The sequence below is a fragment of the Epinephelus fuscoguttatus genome, linkage group LG20 (assembly GCF_011397635.1).
Source record: "Epinephelus fuscoguttatus linkage group LG20, E.fuscoguttatus.final_Chr_v1".
Lineage (NCBI taxonomy): Eukaryota > Metazoa > Chordata > Actinopteri > Perciformes > Serranidae > Epinephelus > Epinephelus fuscoguttatus.
The window spans coordinates 22,215,887-22,238,314 of NC_064771.1; the positions used below are offsets into that span (position 1 = coordinate 22,215,887).

General features: G+C 41.0%; 1 protein-coding gene across 3 annotated transcripts in view; it reads right to left on the bottom strand.

Moving 5' to 3' along the window:
- Positions 1 to 22,428, bottom strand: part of LOC125881214 (zinc finger protein 385C-like) — a 142,666-nt gene that overhangs the window by 54,850 nt on the left and 65,388 nt on the right. The window contains exon 1 of one of the 3 annotated variants that reach the window (XM_049564274.1): positions 10,054 to 10,433. The exons of the other annotated variants lie outside the window; for them this stretch is intronic. Within the exon in view, the coding sequence (XP_049420231.1) occupies positions 10,054 to 10,063 (10 nt within the window). The 5' untranslated portion in view covers positions 10,064 to 10,433. Of the gene's footprint in view, positions 1 to 10,053; positions 10,434 to 22,428 lie in introns of those variants that run through there. 3 annotated transcript variants of the gene reach the window in all.

Consider the following 22,428-nt stretch of genomic DNA (forward strand, 5'->3'; position numbering starts at 1 on the left):
ACAGTTATGACACGCCCACTTTTCAACCATCAAATTATATTCCTCCTAACATTACTTCCCTACGGCCTATCCTGTTTCACTCGGAATTACGTCACAAAACTGAAGCAAGCTCCCAGGAACAGCGTCATGCTTTGATGCCAATTTTACACAGTGGCCAAATGTGGACCAACAACTTCATTGTCTTGTCATGTGATGCCATTTGGCCAAAAAAAACTTTCTCCCATGGACTTCCATTGAGGAAGAAACATCTGTTAATCAGTGGATACATTTTTTTTTTTTTTTTTAGCGTCACAACCCCTGCAAAATGACTGGTTACACTAATGGGAACTTGTCCAATCAGTCCGACGACATTTCCAAAATCTGGGTGAAATCTAGCTCACTTGGTTGAGTCCTTCGCAGCAGCACGTCTTTGATTTCAACCTGTGGCCCTTTGCTGTGTGTCATCTCTTCTCTCTCACCCTCCTTACCCTTCTCACTATCCAGCTTCACTATAATATAACAGCAAGAAAACAAAAAAAAAATAATATTTAAAAAAAAATCTAGAAGAGCTGCATGCTTAAATAATTTTAAATTTTTATTTCATAATTACAATATTTTTTAATTTTAGAGTGTGCTTGCTCTATGGGCTTCACACTGCAAAAGATCCGGGTAATTGTAATACTGCATAAATAGAGCTTTTTTGGTTTCATGTGCCACTGAGCAACTCCCATAGAAATAAATGGGACCCCGCCTCCAACAATATATCCAGTTCTCTTTACTCTAAATACTCTCAAAATGCCATTTTATCTGGACTTCTTAATTATTTTTTAATGGGATTAGATTTAGATTAAGGTCAGAGTTTGGGTTTAAGTTCAGCAGATGGCACATGGTTTAGATAGGAGTGACCATTCAGGGCATGTAAATCAATATAATGTCCGTGTGTGTGTATGTGTGTGTGTGTGCGCACTCCCACAGTCATTACCAGTCAGTCTAATCAGACTCCCACTGTCAGCACAATGACTGATTGGAGTTGTCAGACTCTGTTGGCAGGGTTGAGGTAACGGAGGGCACGTTTTGTTGTAATGCACACAAATTACAGATGGTGATGACAGGATGCCACATTTATTCAAACAGTGTGCGTACTGCATTGAAATGAGCTCCTGAAAATCAAAAGAATTTGGGAAATGAGCATGATGTGCTCAGATGCAAATACAGTGTAAATGCTTTATCCTCTAAGTGACGGAAATATGTTTCCCTACCATTAAAGTATGTTGTGACAGAGACATAATGACCAGGAATCCAGTTTTACATATAAAGATGACAGAGGAAAATAAATGTGTTATAGACAGAATCACTGTGACATTGTGTTAACAACAATAACTTCTGTGTAGACAACTAGCAGTTAATTTAAAATGCAGAGAAATGTGAAATCAGCAAACTTGTTTATTTCTTTCTAAAAAAAAATCTAATAAAAAGAAAAGATGTTTACTGATTTAACACATATTAGATTTTTTTTTAATGATGTGAGAAAATGATCATGTATGAACTTGGCTCCTCACTGACGACAGAGCTTCTTTCAGATACTGCTGTGGCACAAATAAATTAAAACGCTCTCACCGACACGAGGCACTGAGTCAAAGTACAGTAGACTAATTAAATTTGTTCTCTGTGATAATCTGCACTATCAGTATTGCAATTAAAACCATACTGTGCCATACTTATTACCCCACGATTAGAATAATGAGTCATTAACGCTGCTGGATGGTGAATTTGAGCCCCGACGGGAAAATTAATGGTCCCATCTAAACTGACTCATAAACTTCAGTCACGTCAAACATTTTGAAAAACTTCTACATAACACAACAAGGAAATAAAGACGTGCTCCATCTACCTCTCTCCATCCCCGCAGAATACAGATTAATGTCTCACAGCGAATATGATGGGTCATAATATCGCACTTGCTAATGTTAGAGGTTCCCAATAAAGTAGAGTTCAGTCGTGCAGTGGAAGGTTTTATTTTTCTTACTGCATCAGAGAACTGTTTTGCTGTTACAACTAGTTTTGTACTTTGTCACACAGACACTTTATTATGCGTAACTATCAAATAAAATCGAATAAGATGATCATTTCACCCTTACATACTGTTCATATTTTATCTCTGCAGTGAGGGTCAGTTTCACCACGGCCCCAGAATCTCCTCATAACAAGTGTCTACACCAAAGTTTGAACCACAGATCTTTTTTTACAATGAATAAATAGCTTATTTGACATGAATAAATGGCTGATCAATCCTTAATTAATGTTTCAGAGAGCAGAAAGATTGTATTTTTTAAGTTTCACCCCTTTATATAAAAAACTCCTATCATGCAATATCATGTCCTAAAACACCTAAGACATGACATTAAACCGTAATAGGGTTGGGTCGGTTCTTGGTAATACCAATTCGGTTCGGTACTCCGTCTTGGAGCGTTTTTTTTTTTGTTTTGTTTTTTTGAGACCAACTGGACCGCATACTCGGGCGGAACGTACGTGGAGCGGACTCCGCGGAGGTCTGCCTGGTAAAAGTGGATGTCTGCAAGCACTGTGCGCGCAAAGCACGACCGCACAGACTCCGCTCCATGCAGCAGTGTCACACAAAAGACTGTTCGGCATGTATTTTCACATCGCAGGGATTTTTCACGGACATTTTACACGGAGTCTGCTCCGCTTATAGTATGCCCGAGTCTGTGGGCACCTGTGTCTGTCACTTCACCAAGAGCACAGCAAGCAGGAGAGAGAGAGGGGTGGGGGTGGGGTGGGGACTGAGCTAGGGGGTTCAAGTGCGCATGCGCCGAGGCCTCTACTGTAGCCTGGAGTTTGTTTAATAGTGACGGGGAGTCGATAATGGCGGACAATTTAGTCTCAAAGAAATCAAAGAATGCACCACTATGGCAGGCAACCCTTGTTTGCACTGATTGAGTAAGCTGCAAAATTTATTTGTAAGGAATAAAAGAAACAACTTGTTACTGTCACTCTGTTGTCCTAAAGTCGTTTTTTTATTTTAAATGAGTCAATTGCGCCCCCAAGTGGCGAAAAATCCGGTATTACCGACTTGATGCGTTTTTGTTTTTTTTTTACAAAAACCGGACCATTCTTTTTTTTTTTCATACCGACTCAACCTCAGACTGTAATGATATAATATATTTTATTGAAACTGAAAATGGCAAGAAAAGTCTAGAACTGTGGGGTTTATTCTATAACCATTTATAACTATTACAATCCTCATATCTACTATCGAATTATAACTACAAACAAAAAAACGCTTGAACATAAAACTCTATTAGGAGCTGCGCCTTGTCAAAATAAATCAAAAGCTTTTTGACTGGACCTTGTAGGAATTTAATTTGAAAGGACAGACACAGGAAGTGGCCACGCCCATTCATTTCCAGGGCTGGTATCTGCGGTTATTACACAGGCTAGTTAATAACATGTCGGGCAGGAAATCCAAAGTGTGGGATCATTTTGAGAAGGTGAAGGACGAACCCAAGGTGATATGTAAACTCATCTTCATTGGTCGACTACAAACATGACATATCATCTGAAACATGGAAGTAGCTACATGCCCATTAGCCACTTAGCACAACCATTACTGCTTTGCCCACAGCGTCATTAACAGGCGGCTCGCTCAGTGTGTGACGTGCACTTGTAGATAAAATATAGGCCTATATTAATGAAGGTTCATTAGTACAGTTTTGTATTTCTCTGTAATGTAGCACAGTGTTAACAATGTTACTGATACTATTCTTTCTCACACCATCAACTCAAACCATTGTGTTGCCCCGCCCAAAATATATCATTTAATAATTAAATTAATATCATTAACATGCGGGTGACAAGTCGACTAATGGCCCTAAACGATGACTATTGGTCGACTAGGAAAATTCTTAGTCGGGCAGCCCTTGTGTGCGCTATATGTGATTATGCCTTTGCTGTTCCGTGATGCCACCTAAGGCTGGGTGATATGGCCTGTAAGTATAGTGATATTTTTAGGCTGTAAGGATTCACCACAGTGCTGTTGATTGTGGGGATTAATTCAGTGTGAGCTGAAACTAACTAACAGCTCTTCAGTTCATACATTAATAATACTTGCAAGTCGCACTGGTGCTCCATGGTCGCAAAATGCAACTACATGGTTGCGGTCTGAAGCCCTACAGACACAAAAACACACACCTCTACTGTTCACACCCAGGAGAGAAGGATCTGGATGGGCAGGGACATGTTTGTGACATATCATATGTTGAGTCTTTTTTTTCTTTTTATGTCCGTGAGAATCGTTGAAGAGAACGCAGAAGCTAGTCTCATGCCGGTAGCTTATAAAAATGATGTGACAATTTATAGGCTACTCAGTGTTTGCAAAAATTGTTGTTTACATCCCATGTGGAACACGCCGCGATTCATCAAGTAAAAACAATATATTGCCCCTTCTTAAATCCCCCATGATGTTTCAAAGACCAACAGGTGCCTGTCTCGGTGTGAATCTGGGCAACTGTGGTGGGAACTCAGGTAGTTCTCGTGATAATGTCAAAGTCCAACTTGAACTTTGTCACTACTGTTGCATAAAAAATACACACAGACATGGCATCTACATTTTCAACATTCCCTAAAACCACCATTTTCTGAGACGCCCAATGGAGTAGACGTGTGGTTAGACAGCGCCGCATATAATCATTTCAAAATTCAAACACATATTTTTTTGTACGTTCCAACCTAAACTTTACACATAACGCCTCCTAAACCTTTCACCAAGAGGAATGAGAAAACTGCACCGAAAGAAAAAACACTGGACGAGTGTTTGAGAGAGGGGAAGGATTGACGTGCTAACTAAAATCCATGAGGCAAGACTTGCAACGATGGAGACTGGCTCCACAGTGACATCAAAGGAACCCTCGTCACCAGACCTGCTTCTTGCCATCACACACTTAGACAAACCATCAGTTACCTTGACTCGACTCACACTGGTGGATGTAAAATCCATTTCAATAGAAACAACAGTGCGGTGGGTCACTGTAGGAAAGGGCATCACTTCTGGCTAGAGTAATGACATTTAAGGTGTTTTTACTGCTGTTAAATGTCAAAACAGGTCAAATCTGACCTGCACAACACAGCTTCATGATCTGCTGCAGTTGGTTATTTCAAGCTGATCACACAACTGACATTTGTTGCAAATTTACAGCATTTCTGTGGTGTTTTTAATCTCTGACATATAGTAAATAATTTGTGTGTGTGTAGGTGGGAGAATGCATCGCAGTGTTTTATTATGAAAATGCTCAGCATGGCTTTGCACAAGCATAAATAGGATTTTAGTTGAGTGTAGACTTTTGTTTCACGGCCTATAAAATGGAATTGAGAGGTTAGATGTCACAACTCAACCCAGCCTGTGTTGCACTTAATTACATATTCATTTTTTATCACAACCCACTTCCTGTGTTTCTTTTTTTATAATAAATATGTTGACATTTTCCAGCATTTGTTAGCTGACAGTAGAGGGCAACAGAAAAGATGTAGGAGGGGGAACGGGAGGTTGATGACTCAACTCAAAACTAAAAGAGACAAAGTGCCCCAAAGCACTGGAATAAATTATTTTACAATGTCATAACGAGTGTATTTCTTAATGTTATTAAAAAAATGACTTTTAAAACATGAGGCTTTCATCATTTTTACCTATTTTATTGTTCTGTGTTGTGTCTTAAAAACTCTTAAAACCCGGAGTACCCAGAGAAAACCCACGGTGACACAGGGAGAACATGCAAACTCTGAACAGAAGGGCTCCCTAACCCTGGGTTCGAACCAGGAACCCTCTTTCTGTGACTCTTGTTCACTCCACAACTCCACCAGTTTCTCCCCCTTTTCCACACCTGAAGAGAACCTAGACTTGTTCACGTTCTTGTGCCTCCCAGAGTTCCCTACATGTTACGGTCTACCTGGTTTGCTGCTGCTTGTTTGGTGCTGGAGAAAGCTATTGGCTATTGGTCGTTGCCATTGTTCACATCATTGAACTTCACTATTTGTATGAGCCAAGACTAAAAACATGATGATAATATCTGACGTCTAATCGGAACATCAAGATAAGAAAAAGCATGTCTTAAAACAGCTCGGACTGAGTTTTATGACCACTTTACACCAAAGGATTGAGATGTCAGGTGCGCGCACCAACCAAGGTAAAACCCCCATGATTTTATTCAAATATTGGAAACTGTCTGCAACAGTGAAATTGCTTGAAAAGTTGTTTGGTACAAGGCCAACATTAGGCGTCTTACACCACTGGATGCAGCTAATTTCCAATTGTGGTGCAATTGCGCACACTGTACACGTAATTACCAAAACCAGTCACTGTGTCGTACTGCGGGTGAGTGTGATTTGCATCACTGAATATGTGTCATGTGGTATTATGCACAGAAACAGGGCTCCTAATGTGCACTATTGTGGTCCTGGTGTGTTGTATTATGAAGGTTTTATGCAGTGTACTGAGGCAAAGCACTGGCAACACTGCCTCTGTAACTCCTCCAGATTCTGCTGTGCTACATTTCATTTTATGTCGACTACTTTCCAGCAAGAGACGTATGGAAAGATATAAATCTCAAAGCTGAGAAATATGCTCTTTATTCTAGGATTTTAACACATCTTTACGTGTCTTGCGTGTTACACTGAACAGAGAATGAGATTTATATACATAAGCTGTCACTGCAGGATCAAAATGGAGCTCTTGGCGAGGGGTGGAGGGTTGGGGACAGCTGCAGCATGGCCACCAGGCAAAACTCTACAGTTATCTCCTCTCCAACTGTTTCCCCTTGATCTCTCTAATCTGCCATTTAAAGAAGACAGCATCCAGAGCTGCCACACAGACACTTCTTAGTGTTTCTATCCAGGCACACACGGTACGGTGTGTATGTGTCCATAAGCTACTGGAGGGTATCACAAAATGCAAATGTATATACATTATTTCACCCTGTGCTTTATGTTGCTTCTATAAGATGAAAAAGGGCCCTTCTTTCTCATCCTCACCACATGAAGACTGTAGGAAATTAAAAACACAGGCATATCTAGGGCTGCAGCTATCGATTGTTTTCATTACCGATTAATCTGCTGATTATTTTCTTGGTTATTAATCAATTGTTTATCTATACAATGTCCAAAAAATGGCGAAAGCTGCCCATCACAAGATGCCAGAGTAACATGTTTATGTTCCTTGTTTTATCTAATCAATAGTCCAAAACCTAAATATTATCAATTTAAAGGGACAGTTCACTCCAAAATCAAAAATACATATCTTCCTTTTACCCATAGTCCTATTTAGAAATCCAAATTGTTTTGGTGTGAGCTGCTGAGTGTTAGAGATGTCTGCCTTTTCTCAGATATAATGGAACTAGATGGCACTCAGTTTGTACTGCTCAACGCGCCAAAATAAACATTTGAAAACCTCAACAGCAATGTCTCTTTCCAGAAATCATGACCCAGTTACTCAAGATAATCCACAGACCTTGTTGTGAGCAGTTTCATGTAGGAACTATTTTTCTTCATAGCCAACTACACTCATAAACTGTATCACCACACTGAAGGAAGCGTGCATCTACCGCTAGCTCACCTAGCACCACTGAGCTAGCTAACGTTACAGCTCAGCTGAGGACGACGCCATCAATGTTTACATTTCGTGGTGTCATGAGCCTCTTGTGCATGAGTAGATGCACACTTCCTTCTGCACAGTGATATGGTTGGTGGGTGTAGTTTAGTAGAAAGAAAATAAAACCGCTCACAACAAGGTCTGTGGATTAGCTTGAGTAACCAGTTCATGATCAGTGGAAAAAGACATTGGTACCAGAAGTTCAGTGCCGCCTAGTTTAGGTTTGAGAAACTCCCCTGCTTACAATAATGTAGAAAAACAATGCAAAATTATCGCCCAAAGAAAAAAAAAGCTGAAAAAAGAGAGATGCCCATAGATATAAAAATCCATGGACTGGTGTAAGAAATGAGGATAACAGAGATATAGGCCTACTGCCTTTGTGATAGAGGGATGATTGCTCACCGTGGTAGGAGTTTAGGTGAGGCAGCTCTTTGTGGAATGAGTCAATGGCAGACTTGCGTACTCTGTTGGTTGGTGAGTTTAAAAATGGGAACAGAAATCAGCAGTGTTGCCATCTTTAGTCCCGACTTGTTTATCACATATCTTACAAATCACTTCATGTTCTCTGGCTCTCTTTTTCATTTGGTTTAAAACCAAAGAATCATCAAATAGGTGCACTTGCATTCGTTTTGCTAATGAGAGCAGACATCTTTCCTGCTGCACTTCAAGGCAACTCGGCAATAATGTAGCTGCCACGCTGTTGTTCTATGTGAACGCAGTGTAGCACAATGTGGTGAAGCACAGAGACAGCAAGAGAAAGAGAGAGACTGTTCTGTTATCGTGGATACTGGCTAGGATCTTTGTGGTTGCCAACCAATACGGTGTTGAGGGATTATCTCGTCATATTTCCCAAGCCAAGTATCAGTATGTATATATGAGCAGACATCTCTACGGCCGATATCTCCAACAGTTTGAAACTGAAACCAAAAAAAATCTAGCTTGATAAACAGCACTACAGGAGGAAAATATGTATTTTGGATTTTGGGGTGAACTTTCCCTCTAAAGTGAAATAAAACAACGTCCACATACGACGTGCAAGGTACCCTGGGTGCGATGGCTGTTGACGAAGATACATTTCCGTTTTCACAGGAAATTTAAGGTTTACACACAGTCTCTTTCAAAATAAACCCACTATGTCAGTACAACACCGCAAAATGTTGCAGGTTTAAGCAACTAAAGGAAGTAGTTAGGTTGAGGAAAAAAAGAACAGGGTTTGGCTTTAGAATCTTATGGGACGCGACCACCGCTCTCTTGGGTGAAAGTCGGTGTTTGTTGGACCCATCCACCACCACTCCCACCCTCCCCACTCGGACTTTCGCCGTCTTAACTTTTGTCCTTGCCCTGCTGCGTTACCCCGTCGTTAAACTATAACGTCGACCGGCTGTGTATCATTCTGACGCTAAAGAACGGCCTTTTCTTTGATAGAATACCTTTATTGTCATTACACAGAGTGCAAGGAAATTAAAGTCACTGCCGCAAGTCAGTGCCAAGCATCGGATTTCAACGACTTCGGAGTGAGACCGGCAGGTAAATGCAGAAAATTCTCACATGTAAGAAGCTACCACCACTTTTAACATTTTTGCTTGAAAAGTGGCTGAATGATAAATTGATCATCAAAGCAGATTATGATTAATCATTTCATCTCTACATATATCCATCTCGTCGTGCTTACTCTTTCAACTGAATCCATTTATCTAGAGGTCAAACTATGAAGTGTATACTGGTAAACTGGTAGCTATGGATCTTTCTCTGTTTCCCTAATGTAGTCATTATTATCATTATTATTGTTAATAATCTGTCTACGTGTACCACTGTACCAATGTGTGCTGGTAACATTAAAGAGTTTAACTTGCCAAAACTAAAGTGGTTATAAATTTAAAAACCCTAAATGCAATCAGCGTTTTGCTCCCTTAGCTGAAAAACATAAACACAAATGACTAAAAAATCCCCACACTGCCTTTATCTTTAACAGGCTCCAATTATGCGAGCTAATCTGGGCATATTTCCCTCGGGAGGCAAAGACATAATTGCCAGCAATCTGCGCAGTGATATCAGCGCTGTTCTTGTGTGGCTTTAAAATGACTTGACACATCTGGGAGCGACAGTGTTGTATTGGTCTGAACTCCACACTTGGCTTCATCAAAAGGGGTCAATTAGAAAAACAAACAGGCGAGGGACTCATTTTGGATGCAGAGCAACTGAAAGAGGGCAGATGGTGGGCAGGAGACTGAGCCTGCCCTTGAGCAATGATGTGAAGTCATTGTTGTTTGACAGGGGAGTACTCACGCGCATTTAGGCAGATGGATTCCACGGAAAAACAACACATTTCAAGACAAATAAAAGCTCAGCTACTTGCGAGGGTATTGCATTCCCATAAATAAGGAAGGCATACTGTAAGAGTAAACAAACGGTCTTACCGAACAGCATCTCCACGTGTTTTGTGATTCCTCTGCTTGCCACTCTTTTCTGTGTTTGACTCAGGCGTCTCCTGCCAGTTTATCTCCCATCAGAGAAGTTCAACAAAAGCCAACAAAGTGCCTCCTCGCAGATAACCTTCTCTCTGTGTCTATCTTTCCTCCACTTTGGCTCTCTGACTCAGGTGGAATCCTTTCTCGGTCAGCGACACATCTTGGCTGTGATCCAAAGTGTCGTGGCTAAAGAACGATACATATGTGCTTCAATTAAAAGCCCCTCGCTCTGCTGATCACACTGCCCTTTATGAGGCGAGGGAGAGAAACAGCGAGGCGGACTGAGAAGCGGAGAAGGAAAAAGAGGCTGAGAGTGTGATAGTCTGAAGAGCAAGTGTGTATTCTTCTGCGTGCATGAGTATGTAAGAGGGAGTGTGTGAGTGAGGAGGAGAGGGAGAGAGCTGGCAGAGGACTGGCTATCAACAACATGAACATCCCACCTCGCTCCCCCTTCTTCTTCTCCTTCTTCCCAGCACCATTTTCTATTCAGAGTTCACACCTGCCTGCTCCCTTAAGGACATTCAAATGTAATTTCCTTCCTGGAATTACTTGACAACAATAGGCATCATTTATCTGCTTCTATTCTGTTAAGATAAAAGCAGCTGTTCTTCATTGTTCCCCCAAGTTATCAACATTGTAGGCACAAAGAGGAAACATTTATCAGCTTTCAGTCCACATCCAGATGATTCACCCTATATGTTTATGTCAAGCACTGCGGTCTGGTGTTTGCGATGATTGATTACAAGGTCCTATTTGATTAGAATACATAATTCCCACTCTCCTGTTTACATTTCCAATAGGTTGAGCATGCAGAGGTTTCAATCAAAACACCCAAGTCACTCATGCAGCACAAAGTCATTATTTTTTCCGCCACCACTTCAGTGTGACTGATATAATCACTATTATAATTAAACTGCAGCCCAAGTAAGTGGTGGAGTAATATTTAAATGAAGTGTTTGTTCCACAGTTTTCTACATAAAACCTCAGTCTTGTGCTCTGAAGCTTAACCCTCTACTGCACATCATATCTTTAGGCCACAGACAGTCCCTTCAGGGTTTTGTGACACAAATTCAGCCAATCCTTCTGCAACCTTGTAATTCTGTCCAATCCTGGGCTGGAAATTAACTTTTTTGTCCACCTGCCCAAGTGGCTGGAGGTTTCCAAAATCTACCAGCCACTCAACAGACCCTTTTACACAATATCATCAGTCTGTTATCTAGAGGTAAAACACGACTCGCCACCGCAGGGCTGTAGGCTACATAGGAGTCTTCAAATGTCGTCTTGTTGTGTTATTAGGAGCCAGAATAGAAGGAGTCATGACTCAAAACTTTATTCTCTGTAACACTAACTTTTAGCTCATTAGCTAACGTTAGCTCCGATAGCAAAACAAACCAGAGCAAACCGTTCAAGTGTCATCCTCCTTTGTAAGATTGGCATAGTGATCAGCCAAAAGCTTCCTATGGCATCATCCATCCATTAGGTGAAAAAGTATTTCCTGTTGTACCGTTGATCAATGTTTACTTATGTGACACTCTCGGAGAGGGTTATCATGTCCACCTCATCAGATTCAGCCTGAGGCTCTACACTAAAAGAATATTGGATTTAGTCAAAGTAAACACTAACTTATATTTCTATATTAACTAATGAATGGTTAGTTAATCATACCAGAGCAAACCGCTCGATGCTCATCCTGCTCTTTGTAAGATTGGCATAGTGATCAGCCAAAAGCTTCCTATGGCATCATCCATCCATTGAGTGAGAGCATATGCGTCAGCCAGTGTGGTACCGTTGATCAATGTTTACTTATAAAGTGACACTCTCGGAGAGTGAGTGACCTTACATGGTACGTTCGTAAATTCAGCCTGACGCTCTACACTAAAATGAGAGCCCTGTTAGTCAAAGAAACACAGCATTATATTTCTATATTAACTAATGAATGGTTAAGTTAATCATACATTCACTCCGCTCGATGCTCTGCTGCTCTGTTTCCCCAGACAGAGTGAATTTACGAACGATGCAGTATGTGTCATCTTCCTCCATTATTTAAAAGAAGTGGTATTTTCTCTTGTGAGGTCTATAGACAGCCTTTTGCGGTTGTCAGGATGCTTGTGAGTCGTTCACAACTTCACGCTATAGATCAATCAAACAAGTCATCAAATAAAAAAATAAAACTGCTTCATTACCAGGCCACTAGTGGTGCTCTGTAGCCAACGTTAGCTGGCTTCTACCCTGGTAGTCTGCTTTGATATTAGAGGAGCATTAACAAACCCAGAAACTTTGCTGCTGGACACCATTGGGGATGGGGGGGTGGAGGGACTGCAAGCAATGTAACACTAGTAAGCTAGCTAGTTAGCTACCGAGATACAAGCGATTTTTTTTGTTATGCTTGTTCTTAAGAAAAGGACCATACCACATCAAAACTACATTAAACAACGATAATGCTATGTTTTATGTTGCCTGTGGAGCCATTTTGCTGTTGATTTCTCATAACTTGTGCTTCTGAAAAACCTCTGCTTGGAGGGCCATGTAGCCCAAACACTACTCACACAAACGCCCTACCCCTCTATCCCAATAAAAATTGGGACACCCTACCTCAAGACATGATCACGCAAAACAGAGGGGTAAGGGCTACGCCGTAGGGGCAAGGGACCACTGGGATTGGGCCCAAATCGGCTGAGTGTCAGGGTTCCCCATCCCCAGAAACAATTTAAAACTCTGAAAACTTATTTCCAAATATATCATTTATCATAAGCAAATACAGACATACAGATACATGGATATACAATAAATGAAAGCTACTACTGGCCACATAACTTACACATGCAGCATGATATAAATGATTGACATTTTACTCAGACTTCACATTGGGCTATCTGGCAAATATACTGTCATAAAAACATTCACACTAGTTGAATACTAACATATAAACACCATTGGGTGAATTAATTGCTAATTAACTACTTTTTTTTTTTTTTTTTTTAACTCTAATGACGATAATTGATGAACTGGGTGTCAAATAGGTGCATGCATTGGTAGGTAACAGTTTTAAATGTTGTTTGATATCTATTAAAGTCTTCATTAATGAATGCATTTTTTAATATGCTATGCACTTAGTTAAAAGGTGTGTGTTTACATTTTCTAAGACAGCCGGACCTTTATCATTGGCAGTAAGGGAGAAAAGATCTGCAGTTATCTAGGTCTCATCACTTTACAGACACCACACATTCATAATCTTAAATGAAGCAGATGATTCTTTAACCAAAAATTGTGCATATTTACTATTTATGATGGTATAAAAAGCATTTTGCAAAGAGTAGGGTGAGTATGTATTCAGGGAATAAGTATTAGGGGAGAATACATTTTTTAGATGCCTTATCAGAAGATCCCAATCTTCCAAAGCTTCCATGCATGTAGAGAGTCATCACTCTATAACCAGTTACATAAATCATGGAAGCTTAGCATATTGATAGTGCAGCTCTTTTCCTACTCAACGCTAATTCAAACTATTTGAGATCAAGGTACCGACAGCGTGCAGCTCCAGCAGAGTGTTTATTTTAATGAGCAGGTGGGAGAGATTATTGTTCACCTAATAGCTCACTCATTTTCCTGACTAATCTTTGGATGATTACTGTATTGACACACTGCAGAGCCAAGTTTGATTCTGGGTTCTGTGTCGCCTGTTTTGTGTGATATTTACCTTAAATGGCTCTTTGAGTTACAATGTGTTAACCACAGTGATGGTCTTAGCGTTACCATTGCGAAATTATGTGGGGTACATTTTTTTAAGTACATCATTTTAATAAATTTTTTACATTATACTTCAAAAATAAATATGGATATTTTACACCATTAAATTCAGTTTTACAGCTATTCCAGCTTGTTAATAGTTACTTTGCAGATAAAAACTAAATGTACATAGGGCGCCCTCATGGTCCAGGGGTTAAGGCGCTGACAACTGATGTTAATGGTTAACCACAGAGAATATTTTGGAGTGGTTACACGTCAGTCTACAGGTTTGGTGGGAGCTAACATTAGCAGCGCCGCTCACAGAATGCCCCAGGAATGAGTCAAAAACCTGGAAATTAGTTAGCATTTTACTACTCCCAGTTCCCTCGTCTCAAAGTCAATGTTTTTTTTTTAATTGGTTTTTGGTTAGATGACTTAAATAAATAAACTTAAATAAGGTCTGTCATTCACACAAGCTTAAGAGACTGTCATGTTTTGTTCTAGGACATAAAATAGGTCAGTAAATACCCCACTTGGGAATTTTTAAGCTTTTATGTGTGTCGTAAAAAGGCAGCTACTAACGAGTGGCTAAATAATGTGGGATGGGATGTTAAGTCATACGACTGTGGTGAGGTTCATTTATAGTCTAACGTTAGCTTTTTACTTTTGGTGATTACTTTTAGGCTTCAAAAATCACAAAGGTGGTGTTCATTTATAAAGATTATCTTGCCCACTAAAAAAAGTAAGCATCATGAATATTTGTTTGCCACCGAGCCTGTTTTTTGCAATAATCCAAAAAAATCCAATGGAAAAATCCCATAGGCTTTTTGACAAGGTAACCATGGTGATGTTAACTCCCACACTGGCCTGCAGAAAAACCTCATCCCTGGAGCACTCTATTTGGGATTTACTGCTAGTAACACCAACAGCAATGCTGTGGAAACATGGTTGCCACCCTCTAGTCTCCTCTGGTGAGTAAGCGGCTCAATTTTGAGTCATAAACCACCTTTAGCATTGTTAACCAAACACTGTTAGCTCTGTCAGCACCCTCAGCAGTATCAGCGTGGCTAGTGGTGATAACATAGTAAACAATGCTAAAGGGGTTTTGCAGCTCAAAAAGAAAGGAGCCACCTACCCACTGGGGCTATCTGGGGGACAATGGAGGGTGGTAACCATGTTTCAGCAGCAATGCTAACAGCAGTAATCTCTGGATGAGCGCCCTACTAGCTAGCTCGCACCCAACCGCAATGGTGTGAAGCGCAGAGGAGCCAAGGCTAACATTAGCTAACCTGAAGGCCAGAGGGTGGGTGGTGGGCACTTTGTTTCCGAACGTTAATGCTGCTAGCCGGTTGTCAGTCACCAAAGCAAACAAAAACTAAAATAAAAGACAAGATATTTACATCACAAAACATTAAAATTTCACCGCATTTAAATGAACAGTGCTTTGAAACGCAGCGCTAGAGCTCACTGAGTATCAACGGAGTGCTGGACTGAAAGAAAAAGCCTCTTGTGTTTCACGTAATTTTGCTTTTTTTTAACTGGTTAGTTATCGCTTGATGGGTGTTGATCTATCAAAAACAAAAATGACAAAATAAATAAATCATAAGAAACTGATATCCTAGTGCTGACAAGGACAAAAGTTAAGGTGGCGAAAGTCCGAGTGGGGCAGGCAGGAAAGGGTGGTGGATGGGTCCAACAACCATGTGCTTTTGCTGTGTTGTACTGATGTAGTGTGTTTATTTGAAATAGACTTTATGCAAACATTAAAATTCCTCTGAAAACGGCAGTGTATCTTGAAAGACGATAATGCATGAACAGACAGAACTCGACAACGTGTCCCAGAACGTCAACAATCTACGCACCCAGGGGACGTTGTGCGTCATATGTGGACGTGGAAAGTCCATGACCAAACACGTCAATATGTGACGAGGTCAGAGTGAGAATGTGTTGATACAAACCATTGTGTGGGCATTTTTTGTGGGATATCATATGAACTGTTCTATGAGGACACCTTCAAAAGATCTGGGTATTTCTTACAGCATCTAATGGCTTTCAGATAAAACTTTTGTGTTAATTTTCACTGTGGACATGTTGTTAAATATTAAGAGTACACATTAACTGTAAAACTCACTTCTATATGTGCCTTAAGTTGCTGAAGAAGAGTTTCAGTGCATCTGAAAACTCGACTCATTCCAGAAGCAGGTAGCTGGATATTTGTAGAGGCAACACAGAGGCTTGTAGGAACCGCAGGGGAGGGCAGGCCTTCAGTGCATTGTTATTCATTCCACAGTCACTATAATCACTTCAAATAAACACAATTATTTCTCACAGTCTCTGCCCTGAAACCCTGGCCTCACATGTCATACACAAGTGTTGCTAACACACGCAGACACACACAGATACAGACACACACATGCACGCTGCTTGTGTCTGCCCTGTGTGCTCCTTGCTGGCTCCATGTCCACTTGAATAAGTGTGGTGTGGAAACACAACACTGACAAGGCCTGACAGTTATACACTTGATTTCAGGCTGCTGCATTCAAATGAAAGTGCAGGGAGACAGCCTCGAGCATAACGGTTGTGCGTCGGCTACACGCAGCATGCTTTCGTCTAGCTGTGGACCCACTAAACACTGACAGTGCATACCTCTATTTACCTATATGGACTGTGTAGGTGTGTATGGTTGGAAAGACCTTTGGAAATCACTATTTTACTTTACTCTCACTCTAGAAAAAAATGTTTTTTAACAATATATTTTAACAATTATAGGTTTAACATTAACAACACTTCCTAATCAGACTTAATAAATGTAAAAACATTCTGATGTGCACTTCTTTTATCTTGCCAAACATCCAAATTCAACCTCTGAAAGTTACACTTTTGCCACCAAGATGAATCCAGCATTCCTAATGTTTGTTTTCGAATATCAATATGACTCTCCCTCATATGCAGAATCAGGGATGTCAGAGGAGCTCTGAGTAAGCTAGCTAGCGACCCCTGTCAAGCCTTGTCAGCTTACCCAAGTGGGAGCAAGCCAGGCCCCCAGGAAAGATGCCCAGTCTTTCCTCAAATTTTTCCCAATGGCCACCCGCAGTATTGCAGTGGAAAAATCCCTTGCAGCCCAAAAAGTATTTTTCCCACAGACAACAATTATAAAAGAGATGTCTGTAAAACTGTTGACAGGACAAATCCAACTGCAAACAAGGTCAATAACGACTCTTTCTATTATGAATTTTTGATCCACAGAGGTTTCATATCTGTTAATCTTTACTTAGGCAAAGAAAAACTATTTAAAAATCAGTGACATCATCACAGTGTTAAATCTATGAGCCAAGCGGGAAATTGCGGGCAGAGCCAGAGAAAGAAATACTATTGCACATATTCAGTGGGCCGCAAATGGTGGAAGTAATCCCGCAAGCTGGAAACTTTTTTTAGCGTATGCACCAGGCAAGCAACTCCACTGGAATATATAGGTGACATCTTGGGATACATTATCTAGTTCTTAGTATACATCTATAGAGTTAGCTAACGGCACCGCAAGTTCGGCACTTACCACTAGTAATGATATCCAAACCCAACAACGTTGCAGTGGAAACATTCTACTCCCCACCTCCGGGCTCAATTTTAATAAACCGAAAACCACGTTTAGCACTGTTACTATGTTATCACTGTTAGCTCTGTTAGCAGTGTCAGCATGGCTAGAGGTGCTAGCATAGTTATCAGTGCTTAAGGGGTTTTGCTGCTCAAGATGAAGCTGCTTACTCGCTGGGACTACCTGGGGTGAGACCAGAGGGTGCCCACTGTGTTTCCACAGCAACATTGTCCCGCTACTGGGACGGCATTGTCAGCAAATGAACAGTGCCATCAGCTAGCTCCCAGCCAACCCTAGCGCTGCGAAGTAGCCAGTGGAGACCGGAGGGTGGACTGTGGGCACTATGTTTCCATATGTTAATGCAGTCAACCGGCCGGCTGTCAGCAAAGCCAACAGATCATAAAATAAAAGGCTCACTGAGTCAATGAAGGGAAGGGAAGTCCTCTTGTATTTTGTGTCGTTTAATAACCAGTTAGGTTATGGGAATGGGTGTTGGGCTATCGAAAGGAAAATTAACCAAACTGACATCCCTGTACTGGATGATGACTGATGTTCTCACAAACACAACCCAAATGCACTGCCAATACTAAAAAGGTACTATCTACTTGTTTTATTTGGTTCTAAAATCCAGATGCAGCTCCCTCTGAGACCTCTGTGACCCGCCGATGACACAACCACTGGGAATACTGTGAAACAGGCGTCTGATTTAACGCTACCAGCCCCTGAGGCTCTTGGTGCCATATCTGCCAACCACTGAGCCAAAAAAAAAAGAAAGAAATAGGAATGGTGAAAGAGCCAACATCACCCCCGTGTTTCCGTCTCTCTGTCTCCAGCTCCCTCCACTTCTTCCTGCAGGCCCTCAGACTGTGCAGAATGGCCGGCGATGACAGATCAAGTGACATCTTAAAAATGGCTGCTTTTGCTAAGCAGCCTCTGCTGTATGAAATGAGGCCAAGCAGCACAAAACTCCAGCAGATAAATGTCCCATTTCACAGCTCACGCAGTGTGTTTCAGCATGCGTGTGTGTGTCTGTGTGTGCATATGCGCCTGCAGACATGCCGCTTTTATGGTCATTTTTGTGATATATGTATGTTGGTGTATCGGAGAAGGAACAATTTAACCTTCAGAAAAGCATTAGGCCGAGTCAATCTGCAGCGGAGCTCTATTTGAGAAATTTAGAGATTTTCCATTAGTGAGGGGAAGCTTTGTTCCAGACAGAAGAAAGGCTTAATTCTCCCTTTCAGTGGGAGGATTGTTATAAACGGTGCAGGAAATGTTGTAGGTCACCTCTCTGACCAATATTATTTTTCAGGGTTGATTCAGGATGTGTGTTTGAAGAGTCTCAATTTGAAAAATCAAATCAAAGAAGACTGGAAATCCAAGTACAGTCACATTAGGTTACTTTGAAACTTGGATTTTTAGCCAGAGGTGTCGTGGTGCGTATACACGGGTATATATATCTAAAAATAGGCACAGATACATATCAGTGTACATCTTGCAGATTAGACCTGCAGGCAATGATGTTACACTCCTGTTCATGTAATCTGTGGTGTTAACTACACACAGGAAACTTTGGCTCCCTGATCTTATCCTTTAAGGCTACACCTTCTCCCAGGCGACATAAATACCCTGATAAAACAGCACCAAGCATGGAGAGGAGCAATCTTAGGACAGTGTAGGCGTGACGTTCAGGTTGGCCACCTTATGGGTCTTGCAGGAAAATGCAGAAATTAAAGGCAAATGTTTGTGATCTCAACTGATTAACTGGCATCCCTACTCTGTATTCTTTCATTCATTCATTCATTTTCTGTAACCACTTATCCTTATACAGTGCTGGCGCCTATCCCAGCTGACATTGGGCAAGAGGCAGGGTACACCATGGACAGGTCACCAGACTATCACAGGGCTGACACATAGAGACAAACAATTCATGCTCACATTCACACCCACGGGCAACTGACACCTCATTTCCACTTGCATATGTGACTGGTGTCTATACGTATGATGCCTCTAGTGTCCAACGCAAGGAAGTGCATTTCTTTACAGATGGATAGAAACCTGATAGCAACATATGCACTTTGAACATTGCGGGGACAGAAACAGGAAGTCTCAGATTCGTGCCATATTTTGTGAAATATTTAATTAAAAACACGTATAAACGGCTGAACCAGTCATAATGACGATGACCATATTTCAGCAGAACAACATTACTCAGATTCATGATGTGTTAAAAGTAGATAAACAAGTTCTTTTAAATTATATTACCTCACTTGACAATCAGCACAGGCAACTGAATTGAAGAAATAGCTAGTTAGCAGCTTGTTAGCTAAGCTAGCACAATGTCATACAGTCTTTCCGAAATCCAACACAAAAGTTAATTTATTTATTTTTTGCCTTTTCTTTGTACACATACATAAGTGGATTATGAGGAATGAGAGTGACCAGTTGACCTAACCTGCATGTCTTTGGACTGTGGGAGGAAGCCGGAGCACCCACGCTGACACAGGAAGAACTTGAAAACTCCATACAGAAGGGCCCTGGCGGGCAGTGGATACGAACCCAGTACCCTCTTGCTGTGAGTCGACAGCGCCAATTCTCTATATTAAGAGCTATTTACTGATTTGTCTGCAAAGCTGGCATGAACAATGAAAATATGTGGAGACAGCTGTGGTGTGGTTGTTACTGTGGTTTTTCTGTTGTTGTTTTTTTAACCTCACCTACACCTGTGGTACTGCCAGAGGCAAAATAGTTTTTACAGACTGATCTAAGACGATGGATCTCCTCCACAACTTAAAATAGGCTCTTTCACTGTCATTCAAAGTTATTCAAACTGATTTTGAGCATAAAAGATGATGATTGAGATCAGTAATTTAAAAGTCAAGAAGAAAAAAAAAGTTCTGCTTCAGAAATCTTTATTTTTTTGGAATATTCTTTAATCTTTGCTTTTTTTTGTGAAATATTGGATGATTTAACCTCATCGAACCTCAAACAATTACTCAGATGAATCATCTGAGAAGTTTAAAGAGGAAATGTGATTCCAATTAGACTCAGTTTGAGCTGCCAGATACATGAACTATAAGACCAAAAAGTGTAATATTTTCCTCTGAAATGTAGCGAAGTAGATGTATAAAGTAGCATAAAATGAAAAAATTCAGGTAAAGTGCAGTACACGACTACAGTAATTGTGCTTTCCACCACTGGTTACTTGGTCCAACCAAGTAAAACTGCCATCGTGACTCTCCAGAAAAACCCCAGTTTCCTCTGATTGGTCAGTGTTATCGGGTCTTCCAAATCTCTACTCTCGGCGTCTCTGCACCGTCATTACAGCTGGTGGAATGACTGTAACCGCACTGAAGCAGCACTTTCTATCTTTATAGTTTGTTTCATTGGAACTGCATTGCTAGGCAACAGCTTGGGTACATGTTTACTTCCTGCGAGATGATGTCATTCATATACACTGTAAACATTCCAACAGGTTACAAAGGGTGCATCTTATTGACAACTGGAGACTGCTTTACGCGTTGAGTCGGCTTCGTAGCAATGCCAACAAACGAACAAACATACGGTAAAACAACTGTGTTGCTCCGCTGTCCTTCTTTATTTTCTCAAACTGAACATTTTGCAATAAAAGTTTCACTTCCTGTTAATTTGTCACATATGGACAGTAGCTGCACAGGTCCAAAACGTCTTCAACATTACACTAAAATATATTGGACAGCGGACACAAACATCAGGCTCGCGGGTAAGAGTCCAGAGTTTGCTTGGCCAAACCATCTCCCCTCCTACCTGCCAAATGGACCTTTTTGTTCTTTATACTACGGGAGCTGCCGAGAACGTCAACAAATGTAGCTGCCTCGGTTGCCTCATACTACAGCTAAAGGTTGCCTCTGTGCGTTGGTGTCTGACGCCAATGGGCCACTGACCAAGCGTTGGCATTAGAAGAGTCAGGAGTGAGACTGGGTTGGGACTGTGAGCATTTCTCTTTGGATTGAGCGTTTTGATAAATTCAGAATATTTATATAACAGCAATACCTGCTTTATATTAAAAAAGACATCGGAACCTGACTTTTTCCAATATGGGACATTTAAATTACTGGCAGATTAACATGAAGGGGTGCACGTCTAAAAGGGGCTTGTATCTTTTGTTCCAGTAAATTTTCCATAAAAGTCCTGGTCCCACTATGTCCCCATACAGGTAGATGTATTTTCTTTATATTACCTCTATTCTTGAGTGTGCCTTTACAGCATCCACACATATCAGAAATGCCACTTGATGTGACTTTTTATACATGACGTAACCACATATCATTCTAATGAAATTTGAAAACCATAGCCCGTGAACTAAGACGACTCCACAGTGGTCCAGAAGCTTAGCGTGGAGTGTAGGAAGTGGAAACTGCTTTGGTCCGTTCTCTTTTCAAAAGGCCCCCAGTGAGAAGCACCCTATTAAAATCTCTTTTCATTTGAGCAATCACTTCATGCGGCTAAATAAAGGGAATGCTAGTTCAGCTGTGGGGAGGGAATGGGTATTATTAGGCTGGTTTCATCGCAGCACAGACTGAATTATACTAACAGTCACCTTAATTGACTTGGCTCGTCCTCCTTTCCTTCCCTCCACTTTGAAAAAGGCAACAAGGAGAATGGCTTGTGAGGCACTGTACAAACCTGGTGTTTGTGTGTGTGGGAATCTTCCTTCCTGTTTGTAAAGGTTTTATAGAACTTGGCCGCTGTTTCTCGTATCAAAACTGTTGTTGAATCCTGTAATGAGTCATGTTGTTTTACAACATGATATCAGCTACCACATTAAGGGATTCTTAGTGCTCCCCGTAGGAAAAGAAATCCAACAGTTCACTTATCCATGGTGGTTTTTGTTTGTTAAGTTTTTATTGTTGCTGTAGGAAACAGCCAGTGATAAACAAAATACATACATGTGCAGGCCGCCGTCAAGGGGATCAAAGGGTACAGATGACCCTGGCCCAAGGTCAAGGGGGGCCCATGAATAGGTC